This window comes from Platalea leucorodia (genome assembly GCF_965183815.1).
Source record: "Platalea leucorodia genome assembly, chromosome: 19".
Classification (NCBI taxonomy): Eukaryota; Metazoa; Chordata; class Aves; order Pelecaniformes; family Threskiornithidae; genus Platalea; species Platalea leucorodia.
In genome coordinates this window covers 7,575,591-7,596,711 of record NC_138841.1, presented here as the reverse complement: position 1 = coordinate 7,596,711, position 21,121 = coordinate 7,575,591, and the positions used below count along the sequence as shown (strand labels likewise).

The 21,121-nt window shown below is 61.9% G+C and overlaps 1 protein-coding gene across 2 annotated transcripts in view; it reads left to right on the top strand.

Moving 5' to 3' along the window:
• KIF21B (kinesin family member 21B) overlaps positions 1-21,121 on the top strand; it is a 39,734-nt gene that overhangs the window by 5,546 nt on the left and 13,067 nt on the right. For both annotated transcript variants that reach the window (XM_082330385.1, XM_082330384.1), the window contains exons 2-19: positions 9,046-9,268; positions 9,632-9,814; positions 12,827-12,976; positions 13,214-13,348; positions 13,732-13,899; positions 14,410-14,525; positions 15,154-15,349; positions 15,743-15,932; positions 16,036-16,099; positions 16,588-16,812; positions 17,103-17,184; positions 17,635-17,752; positions 18,062-18,253; positions 18,905-19,104; positions 19,280-19,387; positions 19,797-19,865; positions 20,253-20,482; positions 20,884-21,031. In XM_082330385.1, the coding sequence (XP_082186511.1) occupies positions 9,046-9,268; positions 9,632-9,814; positions 12,827-12,976; positions 13,214-13,348; positions 13,732-13,899; positions 14,410-14,525; positions 15,154-15,349; positions 15,743-15,932; positions 16,036-16,099; positions 16,588-16,812; positions 17,103-17,184; positions 17,635-17,752; positions 18,062-18,253; positions 18,905-19,104; positions 19,280-19,387; positions 19,797-19,865; positions 20,253-20,482; positions 20,884-21,031 (2,797 nt within the window). The remainder of the gene's footprint in view (positions 1-9,045; positions 9,269-9,631; positions 9,815-12,826; positions 12,977-13,213; positions 13,349-13,731; positions 13,900-14,409; positions 14,526-15,153; positions 15,350-15,742; positions 15,933-16,035; positions 16,100-16,587; positions 16,813-17,102; positions 17,185-17,634; positions 17,753-18,061; positions 18,254-18,904; positions 19,105-19,279; positions 19,388-19,796; positions 19,866-20,252; positions 20,483-20,883; positions 21,032-21,121) is intronic.

Below are 21,121 nucleotides of genomic sequence, written 5' to 3'. Positions count from 1 at the left end.
GTTGTGCTGTTCCTGCTGGCGGGGGCTGGCCCCAGTGGTCCCGCGGGGCTGGTTTCTGCTGGAGGCTGTCAAAACAGTCCCTGTCCTTGGTTAAACAGCCAGCAGGTTTGGGATGTGGTGGATTGTGAGGGCAGCTGCTGCCGGGCTCTGCTGCAGGAGATCAGCACGCTGCGGGGTTGGATGCTGATGGGTTTCTGCTTTGGCTTGGTGGGAGGGAAGGCGACCGGCCTCCCGCCACCCCTTCCCCTCCAGGCAGACTGAGAGCTGGTCCGGTGCTGCCCTGGCATGTCCCCATCACCCCACTGGCTCTGCACTGCTGTGAGGCCAGGGGCGGCTGGTAGCCCCGTCCCGCTTGGCATCTGCCCCTCTGCCCTGCTCCATGTGGACACAACATGGTTGTTGTCCTCGTTTCCAAGTGAGGGTTAGGGGCTGAGCCCGAGGTCCCAGGGATCCCAGCGAAATCCCTTCCCCTCCTCTGCAGATCCCTGGGACCAGGATAAGGTGGGGGAGGTTTCTTCTCACAGCTTATTGTAGCCAGCCTGGCCTCAAGCTCCCTTGTCCCATGGTCCCCCCACCCCATGTAACCCCGTGCGCCTGTGAACACCCATGCCTGGCTGTTGTTCTTGGTGGGTGCCCCTGTGGTGTCCTGGGGGGGTGGCTCAGCAGCCCCCCTCCAGGCTCTGGGTCTGTTCTCCCAGTGGCACCAGCACCGAGGGCAAAGCCCTGGGGACTGGCACTGGGGCGGCCCAAGGAGCATTCCTGCACCAGCCTGGCCTTCCCCAGGGCTGAAAGATTTAATAAAGGTCCTTCTGCCCCCTACCCCTGGGCTTTGCTGCAGCCAGGGCCCCGCCGGCTCTCAGCCCCCTCCCTGGAGAGCGGTGCAGCACCAGGTGCGCACCAGGCACAAAACTGCCTCCGACTTCTTCCCCGGGCTCTTCCTTCATCCTCGGCCGCAGCCTGGGGCACGTCTGAGCGCTAGAGCCCAGGGACCCGGGTATGGGTGTTTGGGGGAGAGGGATGGCAGTGCTGGGGGCAGGAGGCTTGGTGGGGCAGGGTGGGATGTGCCGGGTCTGTTCAGCACGCTCTTCCCCAGAAGTTGCAGGAGTCCTATGAGCTTCATACGAGCTTCTGCGCTGCTGGGTATAATAATCCAAATAACCCGTTGGCAGAACCCTGTGGGTGTGCTGGGGCTGCTTGGGTGGCGGGAGCAGGATGTCTCCATCCCTGCGCTGGTCTGGGAGGAGATGAGCAATGTGGGCAAAGGAGGGAAGGCGGCGTGTTGGGGGAGAAAGGCTGGAGCTGGGCTCCTGGTCCTTGCTTTCCCCTGTACCCTCCAGGTGCTGAGCAAGGGCCCTTCCTTGGCCCAGTGCTGCAGGGCTGGGAGGCACAACCCGGCCCCTGCCTGCATTAGGAGGGGGGTCTCTCCGGCCATGTCGCTGTGGTCTCTGCACATCTATTATTTCATGCTGCACCTGCCCGAGGACGATGTTAGGCCAAAACGTGCCTGTTCCCTTCCCAGCTCTGGGACCAGGTTTGCTCCTGGGGCTTTGTAGCATTCCCCCATCCTGCTGGCCCAGGGCCTGGGATTTTTTTTTTTTTTTTGTGCCACCCGCTCTCCTGTCTTGCGGGCATGTTGTTCCAGATGTTGTTCCAGATGTCCCCTGTGGGCTCTGGGGTTGCAGCATCTTCTGACAAGATCGGTTTTTTTCCCCAGTGGCAACCAGAGTGTGCCGGGGGGCTGCAGGTGTGCCTGCTTTTGGGGAACTAGTATGGATGCACCAGTACTGGGGTGGGACTGGGACACGGGGACCTCACAGGGGCACCTGGGAAAGGGAGAGACCCTGTGGGTGATTCACTGGCTTGGCAGGCCATGGGAGCCTCAGTACCGGGGTGCAGAGTTGGGAGGGGGCATGTGTCCGTCTGTCTCTGTTGGACCTGTGGCATCTCTGTGCCCCCGCAGGGTCAGACCGATGGCCCGTCAGGCCCAGAGGCTCCTGGGAAATGATGGTTTCCTGTCACTCTCTAGTAACTGCTGATGCTGCTGCTGAGCCGGCGGTTTTGTGGCAGTTCCCGTGCGGTCGGAGGGGAGCACGGGCCCTGACAGGGTATGCGTCGAGTTGTGTGTGCTGCCACACGTGTGTTTCCTTGTGCTGCCCACCCTGCCTGGGGTTTTGGGGCCCCACACCCCTTTGTGGGTGACTGTCCCAGGTTGTTCATTTGCAAACATCCCCGTGGTGTTTCCCAGCCTCTTCTCTTGGGCAGGTCCAGCACGGAGCTGATGGCATTGCCAGTCACTTAGGGGGGTGAAGGAGGAGTCCAGGGAGATCCCGAACTCGGTCCACTCCTGCTCCCCTCTAGGCTGGGTAAAGCACGATTCCGTGCTTCCCCTGGGTCCTGCTGGCCTCTGCCTGCTGCCTTGGGCTGGGTGCCCCCGGGTGCTGGGTCCCAGTGCAGGCAGCGCGTCCCTCGTCCCGGACCCGCGGTGGGTCTTTGTGCGGAGCAGATGGTGCGGCTCAGCGCCGGTGTGCTCCTGCCAGAGCTAATGAGCAGCACATGGCAGCTGTCAAGACCTGATTTAAAGGTTTCCCTAAGCCTGGGAAAGGAGGATTAGGGGGGGCCGGGGTGCCCCGGGGTCCAAGGCAGCGGGGTTTGCCCTGCAGGGGAGCAGGCTGGGCGGCTGGGAGCTGGGCACAGCCAGCACATCCATGCAGACAATCTGTATTGGGGTTGCGTCCTCGGGAGATGGATGTGGGGTGGAAGCATGTCCCTCCACTGAGCCGTGCCCAGCATGTCTCCATGCACACCCCAGCTCTGTGGGGACCTGCCTGTCCCCAGGCTGCCCGCTGCTGCGGGGGGGTGGGGACCCAGCAGCTAGGGAGCCCCGTCTTGCCCCCGGTGCTGGTCCAGCTGCGCTGGCCGTGGCACCCTCTGCTTTGGTGGTGTTTGGCTGGAGCGAGCGATCGTGTGGCGTGGGCGGCTCCGCAGGCAGGCTGAGCCTGATGCTTTCCCATGTTGTGCTCACTCCTGCTCGGAGGTGGCTTGCTATATCTCTTAATCGGAGCGTTTGCTGACCAGACCTAGCAGTCCCTGGGCAGGCTGATTCAATTTTCTCTGATTGCTGAGCTGCTTCTCTGCCGCGGTAATTAAATGCTTAACTTTGTCTTGATTTGGGTCCAAAGCAACCTGTGTGCAAACAGCCAGCCCTTGGCAGCCAGCCCTCTCCTGGGACCCCGTGCGCAGGGGGAATGGGGCTGGGGGCATCCCTTCCCGGGCAAGCGGGCAGATCCCCCACAAGATGAGGCCTGGGGAGCCGCTGTCTGCTGGTGAGGGTGGGCAGCCCCACGCTTGCTGCGCTGGCCTGGAGATATCGGAAAACCTGGAGCGCTTTGCTCTGATCTTACACTGGTGATGCTGGCAGCAGCCGGCTGCCTGGGGAGCTGCTTGGCCAGGTTGAGCACCCTGTACACTGCCGTGCTGCACCCCATGTGCCACAAACTGTCTTTGCCTGTTGGGTTTGCAATGCCCGGGGTGTCCTAGGGGAGCACAGGACGATGTTAGAGCTGCTCTCCTCCTGGCTGCCCTGTGCTGCTGGGTGGGATCGCAGGGCAGCAGCACAGCCTGGAGGGCAGGTTTGGGGCAGAGGAGAGCAAAGCAGAGGAGGTAGCAAGGCTGGCAGACGCTCCTGCAGCTCCAGTGCTGGGGAGGCTGGAGGGAGTGCAAGCAGGGCGAACGTGGGTGACGCAGGGATGGGAGCAGGGCAAACGCAGGTGATGCGGGGACGGGAGCAGGGATGGGAGCAGGGCAAACACAGGCAATGTGGGGATGGGAGTGGGGTGAACACAAGGTCATGTGGGGAAGGGGAATGGGGCAAATGCAGGCAATGTGGGGAGCAGGGTGATGTGGGAATGGAAGCGGGGTGAACACAGGTGATGCAGGGAGCGAGGATGGGAGCAGGATGAACGTGGGCAATGTGGGGAGTGGGGCCAGGCGCTGCCTGGGCTTGCCCATCCCGCCTGTCTTGGCAGGCACGCATCCACAGCAGCCGGGCTGCATGGCGGGTCGGGGTCTGCCAGCTCTGACCCCTGCCAGCCCACAGCGGCAGAGGTGCCTGCGGCCAGGTGGGGGGCAGTGCCCAGCCCCTCACCTGGTGCCGGAGCTGCCAGCATTGCAGCGGGCAGCCTTGCCCCTCTGGAGACAGGGTGGATGAGAGCAAGTTGCTCCGAGCCTCCGGGGCCTGGCACAGAGAGGGAAAATGCTGTGGAGCTTTTCCACCCACCGCTCCCCGGCTCTCTGGCTCTGCTCCCTGGGAAAGCAGCCCTGCCTGGCTGGGCAGCCTGCTCAGCTCCGGCCTCGGGAGGGGAGAGGACCGGCTCCTTGCAGGGGGTCTGCAGGCAGCCACCCTCCTTTCTGGAGTGGTCTCGGAGGGACAGGAGCTCCCTGCTGCAGCGGGGGCAGGCTCTGCCCATCCGCAATTGCAAGGTTATAAAAGGCAGTGAAAGGCAGCTGCAGCTGAGGGGTCACCTGCACCCCCAGTCTGGAGCAGCTGCCCCGCAGCCCCCTGCAAGCACTGAGAAATGGTGAGTGTGTGAGTGCTCGGCCTCCCTGGGCAGCTGGGACAGGCCCTGTTTGAGCTGGATGCTGCTGGGTGAGGGTCTGGGGGAGGCTGGATCCCCTCTGCCCCCATGCCCATCCTCTCCTGCCGGGCTGTGCCCGGTGGGGTGGCCGGCCTGCCCCGGAGGGGCTGTGTCTCAGCAGGGTGGTGCGGCCTGGGGGGGGCTTGGCATCTGCCTGGCTGTGGGTGCAGGTGGTTTGGTGCGTGAGGGTGTTGTGGCTCTCATCGTGGGCAGGAGGGCTATGGGAGTGTGCTGCCACAGCTTTGGCAAAGAGCTGGGGGCCAAAGGATGCTCTGGAGCCCCTTGGGGTTGCCGTAGCGGTGAGCTGGGAGGGGGGAACTGAGGCAGTCAGGTGAGGAGGCGGGGGACACGAGGACATGAACCCAGCAGTCCTTGTCAGCCGAATTGTGCCTTCCTGTGCAAGGAAACAGCCTCCCTTTGGTGCACCGGGGAAGCTGGGTGGTGTCTGCTGGTGGGTACAGCCCTGACATGGGGATACTGGTTGTGCTCAGTGTGGTGAACCCCATCACCTCCGCTAGTTGCAGGCCCTGAGATGCTGGGACGGGCAGATCTCTCCTGCCGGGGTGGAGGGACCCCCAAGCCGACCCTACGAGGGCTGCCTGTGGGAGCTGGCTGCCCTGCGGTGCCCATCCAGCACTTGGCTCCCAGACTTGCTTGGCTCCCCCCTGGCCAAATGCTGGCATAGGGCAGCGGCACTGAACAACTTGGCCTTTGTGCTTGCCGCCGAGCGCGCCCGTGTGCATGCTGAAGCTCCCTGCCCCTTGGGGTGCGGGACCCGCTCCCCCCTTCCTCCCACATGCTCGGTTGCCCTGGCAGCCCAGCCGTGGAGACAGCGCTTTCATGGCCTGCCAGCCCGGCAGGGAAGGGAAGGAGAGTGATGGAGAGGCTCCCAGCTGAGGTCCCCTTTGTGTCCCTGTGCGGCTGCGGGCTTTCCCTGGCACACACGCTGCTCGTGCTGCCGGGTTTGGATGCTGATGCTGGAGCAGGCAGGCTCCTGCCATGCCACCCGTCATCGCCCCAGCGAGAGCTGCCGGTTCGGGAAGGAGCGGTCTCCACCCCTGCCTGCGCCTCTGTCTGTCTGTGCGTCCGTCTGCCTCCCAACCCTGTGTGTTGGGTGCCCGGGGCTGGGAAGCGGCCAGGTTTGCTTGGCAGGAGCGCTCGGCCAGGACCATGCATCTCTGTCCTGGGCGCTCAGTCCCTTGTCATCGTCCTTTCGCAGTGAGCTGAGCATGGCGGGGCTGGAGGTTGTGGCCGGGCTCGTGCTGCCGCTGTGGTCCTGCCGTCTCTCTCCTCCCTGGCTGTGTTGCCTGTGCTGAGGCTGGTTTATCAGCATGGGTGGGAGAGAGATGGGGCTGGCACTGATCGTCTTGCTGGCCCCAGGACAGCTTGTGTCCTCCCTGAGCCAGCTTTGAACAGGAGAAGGAGTCACCTGTGCCAGCGTGGGGACGGCCGGGCGCAGGCTGCCCGGTGGAGCTGGGGCTGCGGTCTGCTCCTGCCCGAGCTGGGGGGTGGCGAGGCAGCACCCCACTGGTTAAGTGCTGGTTTATTTTGGTTGCTGCTTAGCAGATAAGTCTCTAATAACCATAGGAGCCTGTGCCATGGGCTCTCAGGGGATCAGCCGGGTTCTCTGTGGGTGTCCCAGCCCTTTCAGACAGGGCACCCTGGCGTGTTTGGCTCTACAATGGGTCCTGGTGCTGGGCACAAGCTGTCCTTCTGGCTGGTGGCCCATGACCAGGTGCAGAGCAGGTTGGCTGGCTGTGTCCAGATGCAGGTGAGGGAAAAGCTCCATCATCCCGCAGGTTGGGCCCTGACAGCATCACACCCAGTTCTTGCAGACCCATGGACAGACAGGACATGGCCAGCATCTTTTTTGGTAGAGATTGGGACAAGGAGTGCCAGAACTTACCCAGACGGTGACTTTATGACCACCAAAGTTGCTGATCTCTGTTGCAGAGCAGGGAAACTGAGGCAGAGCATGGCAAGCGCTGCCAGCTCCCCCAGTGTCACCTGGTGGGGTTGAGGACAGGGCCAAGGAGAGGGCCTGTGCTGGCTCTGCAGATGCTGATGTCGTGTTTGGAGGTGGTATCATGGTGCCTAGGCCTGACTTGAGCTACACGTGAATGCCTACCTGGCCTGACCGGGGTCTCACGTTGCCCAGTGCCTGGCATGGTGATGTTCCTCTTGGGAGGGCAGGGATGGGACCCCCCGGTGTTGGAGAGCTGGGACAGTTGGACACCGGGGAGCAGGAGGAGCAGCTGCACTGGCCTAGGGGAACCCTCTGCGATGTCTCTTGGTGGCCATGTAAATCTCCTGTGATGCTGGGTGGCATCTCTGCGCTGTCCCATGCAGGGCTGTGGCTGCTGGCACTTGTCCTTGCCCTCCTGCTCCACTTGTCCTGCTCTTGTAGTGGGGGTCCGTAGTATTCACACACCAGCTGGCAGCAGCTCCCAAGGACATCCCCCGGTGATGCTTGGCAGATTGCCGGGAGAGCAGGACCCTCCCGGGGGGTTTCTGCATCTTCAGTCACCCTGGGGAGATGGGACGGCATGTTGAGGGCTGGCACCTGGATCCTCTCCCGCCCCTGCAGGTGCCCTGGCTGTGAGAGCCAGGGCGAGTGATGGGGTCCCTCGGGTGCCTGGAGCTGGCTGGGCAGCGAGGTCTGGGGAGAGGGACTGGGGGAGACAGCGGTGTTGGCATGTGGATGTCTGGCACAGCCCATGGCCAGGCTCGCGGTGGGTCCCCGAATGCCTTATGGAAAATTCATGTGCGCACATCCCTCCAACACTGTGGCTCATCCTCTCTTCTAAACCCCCGTGCACATATTTAATCACCTGGGGGGAGGGGGGGGGGGGGCGGAAAGAAAGAAATCTTTCGCTGAAAACCCTGTTGTCATTTTTCTTGAGAGGAAAACAAAATTTCCAAAAATGCCCTGGTTCCAGTTTGTTCATCTGCCCGTTCCCCTGGGACACTGTCGCTGCGCACGTCTGGCGTGGGGAGGGGGAAGCGCATCATGCTGGTCAAAAAGTAATTAAAGCTGGGGTTAATTTTCCTAGAGGAGGGCGGGACCCTGGGAAGGCGACGGGAGCGAGTCTAAAGCTGAGCACATCAGAAGCTGCTTTCTATTGTGGCTGCTGAGCTAAATATACCCACGGACACACAGAGCTGTTCCCACACGTCTGCTGCGCAGGCTCCCGGCGGGGTGAGCGGGGTGCTCGCGCTGCCTCCCGCCCCGCTGGGGACACCCTGGCCCCCCAAACACGGTGGGGTTTGGCCCTCCCAGGCTTTCCCTGCCGCCAACCAGGCTGGCGAGGAGCGGTGGCTTGTGCAGAGCCCCAATCCGCAAAGCGTCTGCTGCGGTCGCTGCGCCGGCTTGCCAGCGATGCGGCTTCGGAGGAATTAATAGCTGTGTTTATGAAGCACCCAGGGAGGGGAGATGTGCAGTCATTAGCTCTAATGAGAGCTGTTTGCCATGGCGCTTGGCTCCGCACTCCCTCTTTCTCCACGAGTCCCCCAGGACCAGCCAGCTTCCCGCAGCTGGCACATCCAACGAAACCCGGAGCTGCTGCGACCCTAACACAGGCCAGTGCCTGCGCCAAAGCAGAGCCGTGCCTGCGCGGGTCCGGCCGTTCTGCACCCAGATTTCTTGGGGAGGGGTTGAGTGCGGTGGGTGGCGATGCGGCGGGTTGGTGGTGCACACCGCCAGAGCCAGGAGCCCAGCACAGCCTCGCTTGTCCCCTTCCCATCTGCCGAGTCCACGGCTGGGGACAGCCGTCGGGCTGGGCGGTGGTTTGGATTAGTCGGTTGTTTTGGTGTTGAGACTGTCTCGTTGCGTTTTTGCATTTTGCATTTCAAGCCCTTGTAACTACAGTTTGATCTCGCTGCCTCTCAGGCGAGCACGGCTGGCTGCAGCGCGTCCTGGCTGCCTGCCTGTACCCTGGCAGTCCCCGTCAGGGCTGCTTCGATGTATTGATCGGTGTCTACGTGCAGCCCAGAGCTCGCTGCGGGGCCGGGGGCATCGCGGTGAATGAGCCAGCAGAGGCGTGGGGAAGTGCGCTGGGCTGTACTCAGCTGTTGGTGCGAGGGCAGTTTTAAGTGCAGGCTGCGCGTCGTTACCAGGTCTGCCTGGGCCGTGGTACCCTGCCCTGCCTGTCACCTCCACTGCGGAGGTGGCGGGTGACATTTCTGGGATGCACCAACCTCTTTTCTCAGCCACAAATGGATCAAGGTTGTTGCTGGGTGAAGCATCCCCTGCACTGTTTGCTCCACACTGCAGGCAGGGGTGCTGCTGGTCCCCTGCCCGCAGCAGCCACGGTTCCAGCATGGGCCACGGTCGCATCCTCAGCACCAGGCTCGTGTCCCCTGTGACGGGGGTGAGCCCCGAGGCTGCCCTCAGCTGCTTCTCTTCCCGCAGGATCCGTCCCCAACTGTCCAAAGAGAAAATAGAGGGATGTCACATCTGCACCTCCGTGACACCCGGCGAGCCTCAGGTGCTGCTGGGAAAGGACAAAGCCTTCACCTACGACTTTGTCTTTGACCTGGACACATGGCAGGAGCAGATCTACACGACGTGCGTGGGCAAGCTCATCGAAGGCTGCTTCGAGGGCTACAATGCCACCGTGCTGGCGTATGGCCAGGTACGTGCTCTGCCTGCTCCTTGGGCTCTGGCATGGGCATTGGGCTCTTCTGCGGTGCTGGGGATGCTGAGGTGGCACCTGCAGAGGTTAGGGAAGGTGGGGGGGGTACAAGCTCCTGGGGCTGGAGGGGACAGAGAGTTGTCCCTGGGCTGGGTGAGAGCTGGGGCAGGGGCTGGCCTTGGGTGGGAGGAGAGGGAGACAGGGCTGGGGTGGGTGCATGGGAGCCCGTGTGGTGGTGGGGATCAGAGGGGCTCAGCAGAGGCGTTTGGGGAGCCTGGGGTGGCAGGGGGAGGTGTGGGGCGCAGTGGACAGAGCTGAGCCTGGGAGGGCCCAGCCAGCTCCCCCCTCGCTGCCTCATTGCAGACTGGCGCGGGGAAGACGTACACCATGGGCACTGGCTTCGACATGAACATCTCTGAGGATGAGCAGGGCATCATCCCGCGGGCCATCGGCCACCTCTTCAGCGGCATCGAGGAGCGCAAGCGGGCGGCGCAGAGTCAGGGCGTGGCAGCGCCCGAGTTCAAAGTCAGCGCCCAGTTCCTGGAGGTGGGTGACAGCAGGTCTGGGTGACGCTGTGGCCCTGCCCTGTCCTTTGCTCAGCTCCCATGTCCTAGGCAGCTTGAGTCCTCCCTGTCCTGGCTGCTCCCCGGCTGAGCTGGACCCTACAGCAGACGTGTGGCCGGGGATGCCGGGGCAGAGGAGACTCAAAGCACGTGAATGTTGTTGACCTTGTGATGGCCCCAAACTGGGGAGGCACTTTCTGGGCTGCAGGGAGCATCCCCCATGGGGAAGGGGCTTATGCCTTGGTCCCCTGGCGATTCGGGGGCCGCTGGGCTCACTTACTCCTGTTTGAGGTCGAGGATAGCAGCATACCTGCTCCCCTGGGACTGGACCAGCGTTCCCAGTGAAACAAGGAGAGGAAAAAGTGCCATTCTTGTGGGGATTTGAGGAAGGGCTGTGTTATTTCCCATGTCCTTTGCTGCGTCTTTGACCTCGAGAACACTTCATTGCATCCTCTCCCGCCTCTGCTTTGGCCTCTCCATTTCAAAAGCCTCTCCTGTTAACTGCTTCTTTCCCTGGAGAAGTTTGTCCCACAAAGCCTGTGGCCCTCGCGTGTCTGCAGCAGTTCCCTTGGGGGCTGGTCCTGGGGTGCAAGTGCAAGGAAGTTCAGGATGGGAACTGGTTTAAGGCCCTGGTGAGAAAACATAGGGTGGTGGGGAGCAAAGCTGAGCTCGTGAACAAACTTCATCTGGTTGGTGTCCCGATCTGGGGTACAGCCCAGAGGAGACGGGCAGGCAGAGGGAGAGGCCCCGTGCTGTGGTCTTGCCTCCACGTGGCTTTGGTGGCCATCGCATCTGGGTTCCTCCAGCTGTCAATGGCCTGGAGACGGGAAGCAGTGCCCAAAGTCACCTCCTAGCCTGGAGGGCCTCTCCTCGCTGGAGAAATCCTTCCCAATCCACTTTCCATCTGCAGAGCCCTTGTTAGCTCCCATGGTGCTGTTGTGTCTGGCCACCTCCTTCTCTCCCCACTGCTCGGCCTGTCCGAACTCCTGGCTGCCTTCCCACGCATCCTCGGCCCGTGGGGCTCCGCTCTGGGGAACCTGTGGGCTGGGATGGAAATGGGGACAATATCCTGCCTGTTCTGAAGTCCTGGGGGATGAACCTTGTCAGGCTTTCTCTCTGCTGCAGAGTCCCCTAACCCTGTTGGGGCCAGGGCACAGCCCTGCCTTCCCGGGGCTATAGGATCGGATACTGGCCTTCATCCCAATGTGTGTCCCCTCACCCTATGCGACACACTTTCCCTTCCCTCTCAGCCCCTGTATCTGCCCTCTAGGAGATCCTCTGCTGTCCAGCTATAGTTTCCCTTGCCTCAGTTTCTCCCACTCAGTTTGGGATGACCAGCATCAGGTCCCAAGGAGCTGGATGACCTGGTAGCTGGGGTTGGGACATATAAAGGATGAACGCTGGGGAGGGGACGCCTGTGCTGCCTCTGTCCCCGGCCATCCTAGGAAGCATCTCTGCAGACCAAGAGGTCCAGCGCAACCCCAGGGGCACCTGGGGGTGACGGAGCAGTGGCCCTGCATGGGGTCACAGCGCTGCCGTGGGGATTTCCTGCAGCCTTCCTCTCTCTTCACCCCCTCTGACCCCTGGTGGTTTTGGTTCTCAAAATAGCCTCAGAGATGTTTGCTCAGTGGCTGTGGTGGAGGATGGGAACAAGGCTTCCTCTGCTGTGTTTCAAAGCTGCTCATGGTCACGCTCCCCAGGCCAGCCATGCCCATGGGACACTGGCAGCCTGAGGGTGGGGGGCCCATCTGCCAGCTGGGGGGGCTTGAAGGCTTTCCAAGGGCCCTGTTACATGTGGGTAGAGTAAAAGCCCATTGCCTGATGGGCCAGTGACCAAGGCTGTTGGAGCCTGTTGAGGGCTTTGCCCACTGGTCCACCCTGCAGGCACAGACATCAAACCAGGAGCTCTTGTGCCACTGTGCCGAGACCTGTCCCACAGCCACCCTTATCCAGGCAACCCAGGGAGGGTTTAGTGGTGATAATGGCTCTCCTGTGCCAGCGTGGGCACGTGGCCGCATCAGACACTGGTTACCAACCCTGCTGTCCTGGCAGTGGTACAGGATTTGGCCCCGCTGATCCCTGTCCTGTGACTCTCCTCCTGGGAGCAGGCTGTCAGAGCGGGGTTTAAACCCTCGGGGAGCCTGTTTGCACCTGGGGCGGCCAGGGACAGATTAACCTGATCCACTCTGCTGGCCAGGAGCCTGCGGTCCTCGAGTGACCCTGCTCTCTGCAGCGGGACGTGGGCGCGAGAGGTTGACGTGTGGCCTTGAGTGGTGGTGGCGGGGGGACAGACGGGCAGGTGTCCCTCCACCCCAGGGCGAGAGAGGATGCTGCAGGGTCAAGCTCTGAGTCCTCAGGGTTTTCCCTGCTTGTCCAGCGCTCCCTGGTCCCCCTTGTCCCTTTTCCACCCGGCAGAGGTGACCTCAGGGAGCTGTGGTGGGAGAGGGGCTCGGGTGGCTGGGGGCTCCCCGGGTGAGCAGGGAAGGCTGGAGGGGGGTGCGTAGCTCCCGGGTGTCCACTCAGGCTCTGGGGACAGGGCTCTGAAAGTGTCCTGGTTCCCACACAGCTGTTCGTGTGGGCCAGGGACAGGACAGGGTTGGGCAGGTGGAACCAACCCAGCCTGCAGCTCAGAGCTCTGCGGGGCAGACAGGCCCATGTATGCACGCCTGCGTGCATGCACGCACCGCTCCTTCTGGGCACCCTCTCCTAGCCGGGTACTCGTGCATGCAGGTCAGAGCTTGTCTGTGCATCATCTCCTATCTGCGCGCACATGCTTGTGCGTCCTCTCCTATGCTTGCATGCACACCGGCTCGCCTGGTCAGCCTTGCCTAAGCACACACATGGGCGCGTACGTGTGAGCGCACGTGTGCCCCGAGCTGCGCAGCCTGTCCTGGCTCTCAGGACTGCAGGATGGCAGAGGGCAGCTCCTGTCGGTCCCGCTGTGCTGGGCTCTGCTTACTGCTACTCACCCCACACCCCCTTCCACCCTGCTCAGCTCTACAACGAGGAGATCCTGGACCTGTTTGACAGCGCCCGCGACCCTGATGCACGCCACCGCAAATCCAACATCAAAATCCATGAGGATGCCAGTGGGAGCATCTATACCACAGGGGTCACATCGCGCCTCATCAGCTCGCAGGACGAGGTGGGTGCGGGATGGGGCAGACGTGGAGGAAGGATGGCAGCTGGGTGCCCACCGGCCAGGGACGTGCTACACGGGGACAGCCAGGCGAGGGGGGGATCTCCCTTGGGACTGGACAGAGCAGCCCTGGGGTGATGCAGGGAGAGGTCAGTGTGCCCGTGGGGCTGCCGCAGGGTGCTGTCCTGACTCCCGAGCAGGGTGCTTCAAGGTTTCATTCTTGCCTGCCCCATGTCGTTGCAGCTGATCCAGTGCCTAAAGCAGGGGGCTCTTTCCCGCACCACTGCCAGCACCCAAATGAACGTGCAGAGCTCCCGGTCCCATGCCATCTTCACCATTCACCTGTGCCAGATGAGAGTGTGCGCCCGCCCAGAGCTGGTGAGATGTGCTCCTGCCCCATGGCCGGGCCTTTCCAGGGTCTGACACCCAGGCAATGTGTGGGGGTCCCTTGGAAAGGGGAGAGGGTTTGAAGTCTTGCAAAGAGAGGCAGGGCTTTGTCTTGCTTCTTTCCAGTCATAGCCAGCGTTAGCACTTAATGGGAGCTAAGGTCTGCCCTGGAGTAGCCCTGTCCAAGGCAAGGATGGTCTGGCCCAAGGGATGGCCCAGAGCAAGCCGCTGTTGGGATCCTCTCCCCCATCCTTCAGGGGCTGGATGTGGAGGGTGAATGCTCAGGCTTTTGCTGACGTCTGAGTGCGGCCAGGGGAGCTCCTGCCTGCTCCGGGTCCGTGGTGGTGACCCTTTCCATGTGTGCCTGGCTGCAGGTGAACGGGGAGGTGACCAGCCTCCTGGATGGAGCCCAGCCCACCACCGAGTACGAGACCCTCACAGCCAAGTTTCACTTCGTAGACCTGGCAGGCTCAGAGAGGCTGAAGCGAACGGGTGCTACTGGCGAGAGAGCAAAGGAAGGCATCTCCATCAACTGTGGGCTGGTACGGCCCTGGGCACCATCATGTGAGGGGAGAGGGGAGGCAGGGCCTGCCTGGGGGAGCCTGGGACACCTTTGGGTCCTGCTTGGAGCTGCTCTGGGCTGTTGGGGTTGCTGCTGTCTCTGCTGGGTTTATGCTGCCTGGCCCTGTAGGCAGGAATATACACAATCCAAAATGCCAGTGGGGAGGGCACAGCTCTGCTGCTGAGGGCAGGACATTGGGGAGGGGTACAGCTGGGCACAAGGGTACAAGTCCCCAAAAGGTCAAGGTCTTCTAACTTGAGCTTAAAAAAAAGTGCAGGGCTTGATGCTGCTCCTCAGTGGCAGTGGGAGAGAGGCACAGCCCAGGGAAGGAGGGCGAATGCTGAGGCTGGCAAGGGAAGCCCCATGCCTCCACCTCTTGCACCCCAAACCCGTGCTGCAGCACATGCCGCAGGCCTGACATGCGGGCTACATGAGAGCTGTATTCTCAGCAGGAGCTGAATTTGGGGGGGCCTTTCCTTTGTGTTGGTAGCTGGCCTTGGGGAACGTCATTAGTGCCCTTGGAGACCAGAGCAAGAAAGTTGTGCACGTGCCCTACCGGGACTCCAAGCTCACCCGCCTGCTGCAGGATTCCCTCGGGGGCAACAGGTACGGGGGTCCCAGGCTGGGGCTGAGCCCTGGGAGAGGACGGCAGGGGCTGTCCCCCTGCAAATAGGGCCGAGGGTCTGTGGAGCCATGTAGGAGCTATTTCAGGACTCAAATGCCTCGTGGGTTGCCTGCTGGGGACACGATGCCTCCTGGCAGGCAGTGCATAACTTTGCCGATGTGAAGACCTTGGCTCCTCATGAGTCCCAGGTGCAATTAGCCAGCTTTGGCAGAATTAGCTGGTGCAAAACACTCCGGAGCCCTTGCAGATCTGGGACTTGGCAGGTGGTGTTGCCCAGCATAGGATGGATTGCATTCCCTGCCTGCTTTGGGGTACTTCTCCAAAGAGTCCGTTCTTCCCCAGCAATCCTGACGTTTGTGCGCTGGCTGGCAGAGGTTGGCTTTGCTCAGTGCTGTGTGATGTGTTGCTCGTGGGGTCTTGCCGGTGCTCTGGCTATGGGAGGGACTGAACCCAGTTTATACCCAGTTTATACCTTGGTTATAAAACGCAGAAGAGCCCAGGATGGCTGGCAGGGGACGTGTGGCCTGTGCTGGGTCCCAGATTTCCAGGTGCCAAGTTGGTGCAGGGTGGGGGAAACTGTCCTTTCACCCTGACCTTCACCTCCCCAAGCCAAACCATCATGATCGCCTGCGTGAGCCCATCTGACCGGGACTTCATGGAGACCCTGAACACTCTCAAGTACGCCAACCGGGCTCGCAACATCAAGAACAAGGTGGTGGTGAACCAGGACAAGACAAGTCAGCAGATCAGTGCCCTGCGGGCCGAGATCGCCCGCCTGCAGATGGAGCTGATGGAGTACAAGGCGGTGAGTGGCTGAGTGAGCCCACAGAGGTGGGATGGAGGCAGGAGCAGAAAGCCTCCTCCTCGTGTTTGAATTGGGGCAGTTTTAGTGGGAAAGACCCTCCTGCCTACCGCGCTCTGCCCCTATTGATAGGGGTGATTGCTAGGAGAGGTCGGGAGGTTTAAGAGACAGGGGCTCAGCTCCTGCCCTGCCACAGGCAGGACCTTGGGTAAGTCTCTTTGGGATGCTGAGGCAGGGAGAAGCTTTGAAACGTCTCTCACCCTCTGCCTGTTGAGCTCAGGCCTTCCTGGTCCTTAGATTTGTCCCTGGTCCTTAGATTTGTCCCTGCCCCTGCTTTGGTGGCTGGGGCTGCCCTAGCTTGCCCTGCGATCAGGGACTTCCCTCCTGTCCCCACAGGGCAAGCGGGTCATTGGGGAGGATGGCTCGGAGGGCTACAGTGACCTTTTCCGTGAGAACGCCATGCTGCAGAAGGAGAACAGCGCCCTGCGCATGCGGGTGAAGGCCATGCAGGAAGCCATCGATGCTATCAACAGCAGGGTCACCCAACTCATGAGCCAGGAGGCCAACCTGATGCTGGCCAAGGCAGGTGAGGCTGGGCTAGTGTGTGGCGTGGTGGGTCAGCCCAGCCAGCCTAGCTGGGATGGGTGCTGCGGTCTTGCCTTGATCCACCGGTGCCTCTGCTCCTCCAGGTGACGGTAATGAAGCCATCGGTGCCCTCATCCAGAACTACATCCGGGAGATTGAAGAGCTGAGGTGAGCCGGGCATGGGGGCTGGTGCAGCACCTGGGTCCCCGGGCCGGTGGGTGCCGTGGTGGGGTCTGAGCCCAGGTGCAGCTCACAGCTCCGTGCCTCCAGCGTCACTGGGGTGAGTTGTAAGCCCTGATGGAGTAGCAGCTCACTACGCTGCTGCTACACTGGGGCTGTAGGAGTCCCAGCCTTGGTGCCGGGCCATGCTTTGGCCATTGTCATCCTTTATGTGGCCACTGATGGAGGGGGAGATCCTGGCGGGGAGTGCCTGGTGTCTCCCAGGGACTGCTGTCCCCCCTAAGCTGGGTCCCTCCCAGTCTCTTGCCCAATCCTGGGACACCGTCTTGCAGCATCCTGACCTTCTGACCCAATATGAATGGGGATGGCTTTGTGGTGTCCCTGGCTCACACCATCCTAAAACCAGAGGCAAGATCCCCTCTTCCGGCGACAGTGGGATGTCCCCTCTTTGACCACATCCCATCTCCACTCCCTAGGACGAAGCTCCTGGAGAGCGAGTCCATGAACGAGTCGCTGCGTCGCAGCCTCTCGCGTGTCTCTGCCCGGCCCCCCTACTCCATGGGCTCATCCCCAGCGTCTGGCTTGGCTGGCCTGTGCAGCCCCGCTGCTCCGGTGGAGACAGAAGCCTCCGACGTCCTCCGACGGGCCAAGCAGGACCTGGAGCGCCTGAAAAAGAAAGAGAGGAGGCAGCGCAGGAAAAGGTGAAGGCAGCTGCTGTGTAATGTTGGGAAGGGGGAGGCTGCGTGTTGGTCCCTGTCTGTCCTTGTGGGCTTGGGTATCCTGCTCCCCCCATCCGTGCTAGAGCCAGAGCACCAAGACGGAGCCCAGATGCCTGGGTCCCCCTCTGAGGTCTCCTTTTCACCCACCGTGTGATCCCGGAGGCTGTTTTCCCTAAAGGGTCCAAAAGCAGGAGGCGAGGGGGACCCCAGCAGGACCTGTCCCCGGGCTCCCCGGTGCTGGGACTCACCAGCACCCCTCTGCTCTCCCCCAGCCCGGAGAAGGAAGCATTTAAGAAGCGGCAGAAACTGCAGCAGGACAACGGGGAGGAGACAGATGAGAACGAGGGGGAAGAGGTGAGCGGGCTTTGTGCTCATACCGAGGGCGGGTGTTTGGGTGCGGAGCGTTGTCATCGCCCCACGTGGGAGAGGGACCAAGCCCAGCCTGGCCCCGCAGGCAGCCTGGAGGGGTCGGGGAGCCAAGGACCAGGCAAGCGAGGAGCCCCCATCTTTTTGGGCTTGGTTTCAATAAGCGTAGGTGAAGAGAGGTTGGGCGATGCAGTGCTACTCCTCTAGGAGGGGATGGGTGCAAGGATGGATGGGGCATAGAGCTGCTCTTCTCAGTAGTGTATGCTGGGGGTCCAGAAATGGTGCTGCTGCCCCTGGGCACCCTGTGTGGGAGAGTGAGTCCCATTGTGGGGGCTGCAGCCCATTGCTGTGGGGTGAGCTCAGGTTTGGAGGAGGGAAGAGCTGCAGAGAGAAGGGAAAGGCCATGCTGGAAGCTGAGGTTAGGCACTCGTCTCTTAGGAGGAGGAGGAACAGGACGAGAGTGGCTGTGAGGAAGAGGATGGACGTGAGGATGAAGATGAGGACTCAGGCAGTGAAGAGAGCCTGGTGGACTCAGACTCGGATGCGGAGGAGAAGGGTAAAGTGCAGAGCCACGCGTGCGGCCCAGGGCATGGGGGTGCATTTGCTGGTGTCTCCTGGCGCTGAGCTCTGGTCCTGGGAAGGGAGAGTCTGCTGGGGTGCCCTGGCCACGTCTCCGCTGGGGGGCTTGGAAAAGCACCAAGGTTGTTGCCGGGAGTCTCCAACGCTCTTTGGGGTGCTACTGCTCCCCAGCGATGTGGGTTCCCATCGGCTCCCTCTGCCTTCTCCTTGTGCTGTGGCTCAGTGGGGCCGTGGGAGCGATGCTCCCCCATCCCTCCCAGCCTGACTATCCCCCACCGGCCTCCAGCCGTGAATTTCCAGGCCGACCTGGCAGATCTGACTTGTGAGATAGAGATCAAGCAGAAGCTGATTGATGAGCTGGAGAACAGCCAGCGGCGCCTGCAGACCCTCAAGCACCAGTATGAGGAGAAGCTGATCCTGCTGCAGAACAAGATCCGGGACACACAGCTGGAGCGGGACCGGGTCCTGCAGAACCTCAGTGAGAACCACCTTGCCCACGGGATCCCATCCCCGCAGCATCAGGCCCCAGTCCCCGCTCCTGCCCAGCTGACTCAGAGCCAAAGCATCCACCCCCTGCACGCAACGCTGGCTCTGGTAGAGCTTTGCCATCCCCCTGCCTCTGCTTGAGCCCCTGGGACCCCCAAGACCCTGCTTGTCTCGCTGTGGGAATGGGACTGGTCAACTGAAGAGCTCCTGACCCCACTGCTGCTGGGGGAAGGATGGAAAGGTGGCTGGAAAGGATGGCAAGGCAAAGGCTCTTCAAGCCTTGAACACTGCTTCATGAGATGTGGGAACACTTGGGGAAACTGAGGTGCTGAGGGGTGCACGAATACCCCAAACACCGAGCGGGGTAGCTGATCTCTAGGCTGAGCAGGGCAGGACCACCCACGCACATGGCTGTAGGTCTGCAGCTCCTCAGCCCAGCGACTGTGCTGTAACCCACTGTCCCCACCCTGTGCTGAGCCCTAACCCACCTCTTCCCGCGGGTGCCCCCAGGCAGAGCCCAGCCTTCGATGGGACCAGAGCAGAGGGGGGAGGGGGGAGGGAGCAGTGCCTGGTGCCTCCAGGCAGGGTGTGTAGGTGCAGGAGGAGCCCCAGGCCATCGCAAGCCCTCTCCTCGCTCCCCCAGGCACCATGGAGTGCTACACAGAGGAGAAAGCCAACAAGATCAAAGCAGACTACGAGAAGCGGCTGAAGGAGATGAACCGGGACCTGCAGAAGCTCCAGGCAGCCCAAAAGGAGCACGCTCGCCTGCTCAAGAACCAGTCCCGCTACGAGCGGGAGCTGAGGAAGCTGCAGGCGGAGGTGGCAGAGATGAAGAAGGCAAAGGTAGCTGGACATGCCAGAGCAGGGAGGGCATCCCTGGTCAAGTCTGGCTCCCTGCTCAGAAATGATGTTTTCCACTCCTGGTGGCAAGTGCAGGACATCTGTCTGTCTGTCTGGTGGGCAGGTGCCCTGGGACAGTCGGGTGCCTGCACCAACACGTGGTACCTTCGCTTTCCAGGTTGCGCTGATGAAGCAGATGCGGGAGGAGCAGCAGCGGAGGCGGCTGGCAGAGACAAAGAGGAATCGGGAGATTGCGCAGCTCAAGAAGGAGCAGCGCCGGCAGGAGGTGAGAGAGGGAACTGAGCTGGCCGGGGGTGGATGTTTGTCCTGCTCTGACACTTCAAGGTGCTCATAAATATCAGTCGGTGAAGCTCGGGGCCCTGCTGGACCCACGGCCTTGCCAGGGGCTGCGCAGCCCCAGCAGAGCACACCTGGCTGAATGTTCTCCCAAGGGCTTCCCGCAGCTTCCAGTGTGGTTGTGGGAGATGTTGTGAGCTCCCCGCCATGCTCGGGGCAATGTGCCATCAGGGCCAGCCTCAAGGCTGGAAACCTGCTGGCTGTTAAAATCAGAAGCAAAGGCTGTTCATGCCAAAGTAACTGCCCCAAGCTTTGGTGGTGGCAGCCCCGGGACTGCGACCATCGCTGGGGTGTCTGGGCAGGACCCCAGGGTCTCTCTCTCTCTCTCTCTCGTGCAGTTTCAGATCCGGGCTCTGGAGTCTCAGAAACGGCAGCAGGAAATAGTGCTGCGGAGGAAAACCCAGGAGGTGAGGGGGCGGTTTGCCTCCACGTAGCCCCCAGCCCCCATGGGGCTTCTGGCCCCAGCGCTTGGCTCAGAGACACCCCATCCTCCAGACAGTGCTGGCTCGGGGAGCGGGTTTCCCAAAAGGGTGGGAGGAGTTGTATGGCTCAGTAACAAGGTGCGAGATGGTTGCAGGCAGCAGAGGAATTGCCCATCTCCTGGGGCAGCTGAGCCCAGCGGCAGGGGATGGGCTACGAGGGAGAAGGGGGAAACCTATGGGGCAAAACGGCCCCAGGGCTTTGGGTCTCCAGAGCTGCCGCTCTTGGTCCCGTGAGGACCTGGGGGTGACAGCGACAGGTTTGGGCTGGGGACGCCCGTCTGACACCCTCTCCTCCACCCCTCCTCTGGACAGGTCTCGGCACTGCGCCGTCTCGCCAAGCCCATGTCAGACCGGGTCGCCGGCAGGATGAGCCAGAAGCCAGCCATGCTGGACTCAGGGGCGGAGGTCTCAGCCAGCACCACCTCCTCTGAGCCCGAGTCCGGTGCCCGCTCAGTCTCCAGCATCGTGCGCCAGTGGAACAGGAAAATCAACAACTTCCTGGGAGACCCCTCATCCTCCGTGAACGGGGCTCGGCCCGCCAGGTCAGGGCAGGGGCTGCGTGGACGGGTGATGAGGCATCCCAGGACCCCCACGTCTGGCTTTTGACTGGTGGCGGAGTTTGAACGCCAGCTTCTTATTGTGCATTTGGCCCGTGTTAAACCGCTGACCCAGTGACAGGCTGTGCTGGCAGCATGTGACTGACTGTCACCTGGGCTTGAGGCCAGTGCTGGCCTTCCACAAGCATTGAACACCACGGCACAAACCCTGCTGGGCTCTTCTCTTGTCCCTCTGTTTGCTAAGGGGCAATGGAAAAGTTGGGCAATCCAGAAACAACACAGATGCCTCCTCTGCTCCTGGCCAGCCAGAGCCCAGGCATCCTTTTGGGGCAAGCACAGCTTTCCAGGCTGGTCGCCCATGTGCCTCTTCTCCCCTCCGGCTGTAGGAAGAAGTTCCCCAAGAAGGGGGCGAGCCAGACCTTCAGCAAAGCCGCCCGCCTCAAGTGGCAGTCGCTGGAGCGGCGCATCTTTGACATTGTCATGCAGAGGATGACCATCGTCAACCTGGAGGCTGACATGGAGCGGCTCATCAAGGTGACGGTGGCGCTGGGGACAGAGAGGGCTGGGTGGTGGGTGCGGGGCGGGGGGCAGCCATGTCGACAGTGCCAATCCCTCTCCCTTTTC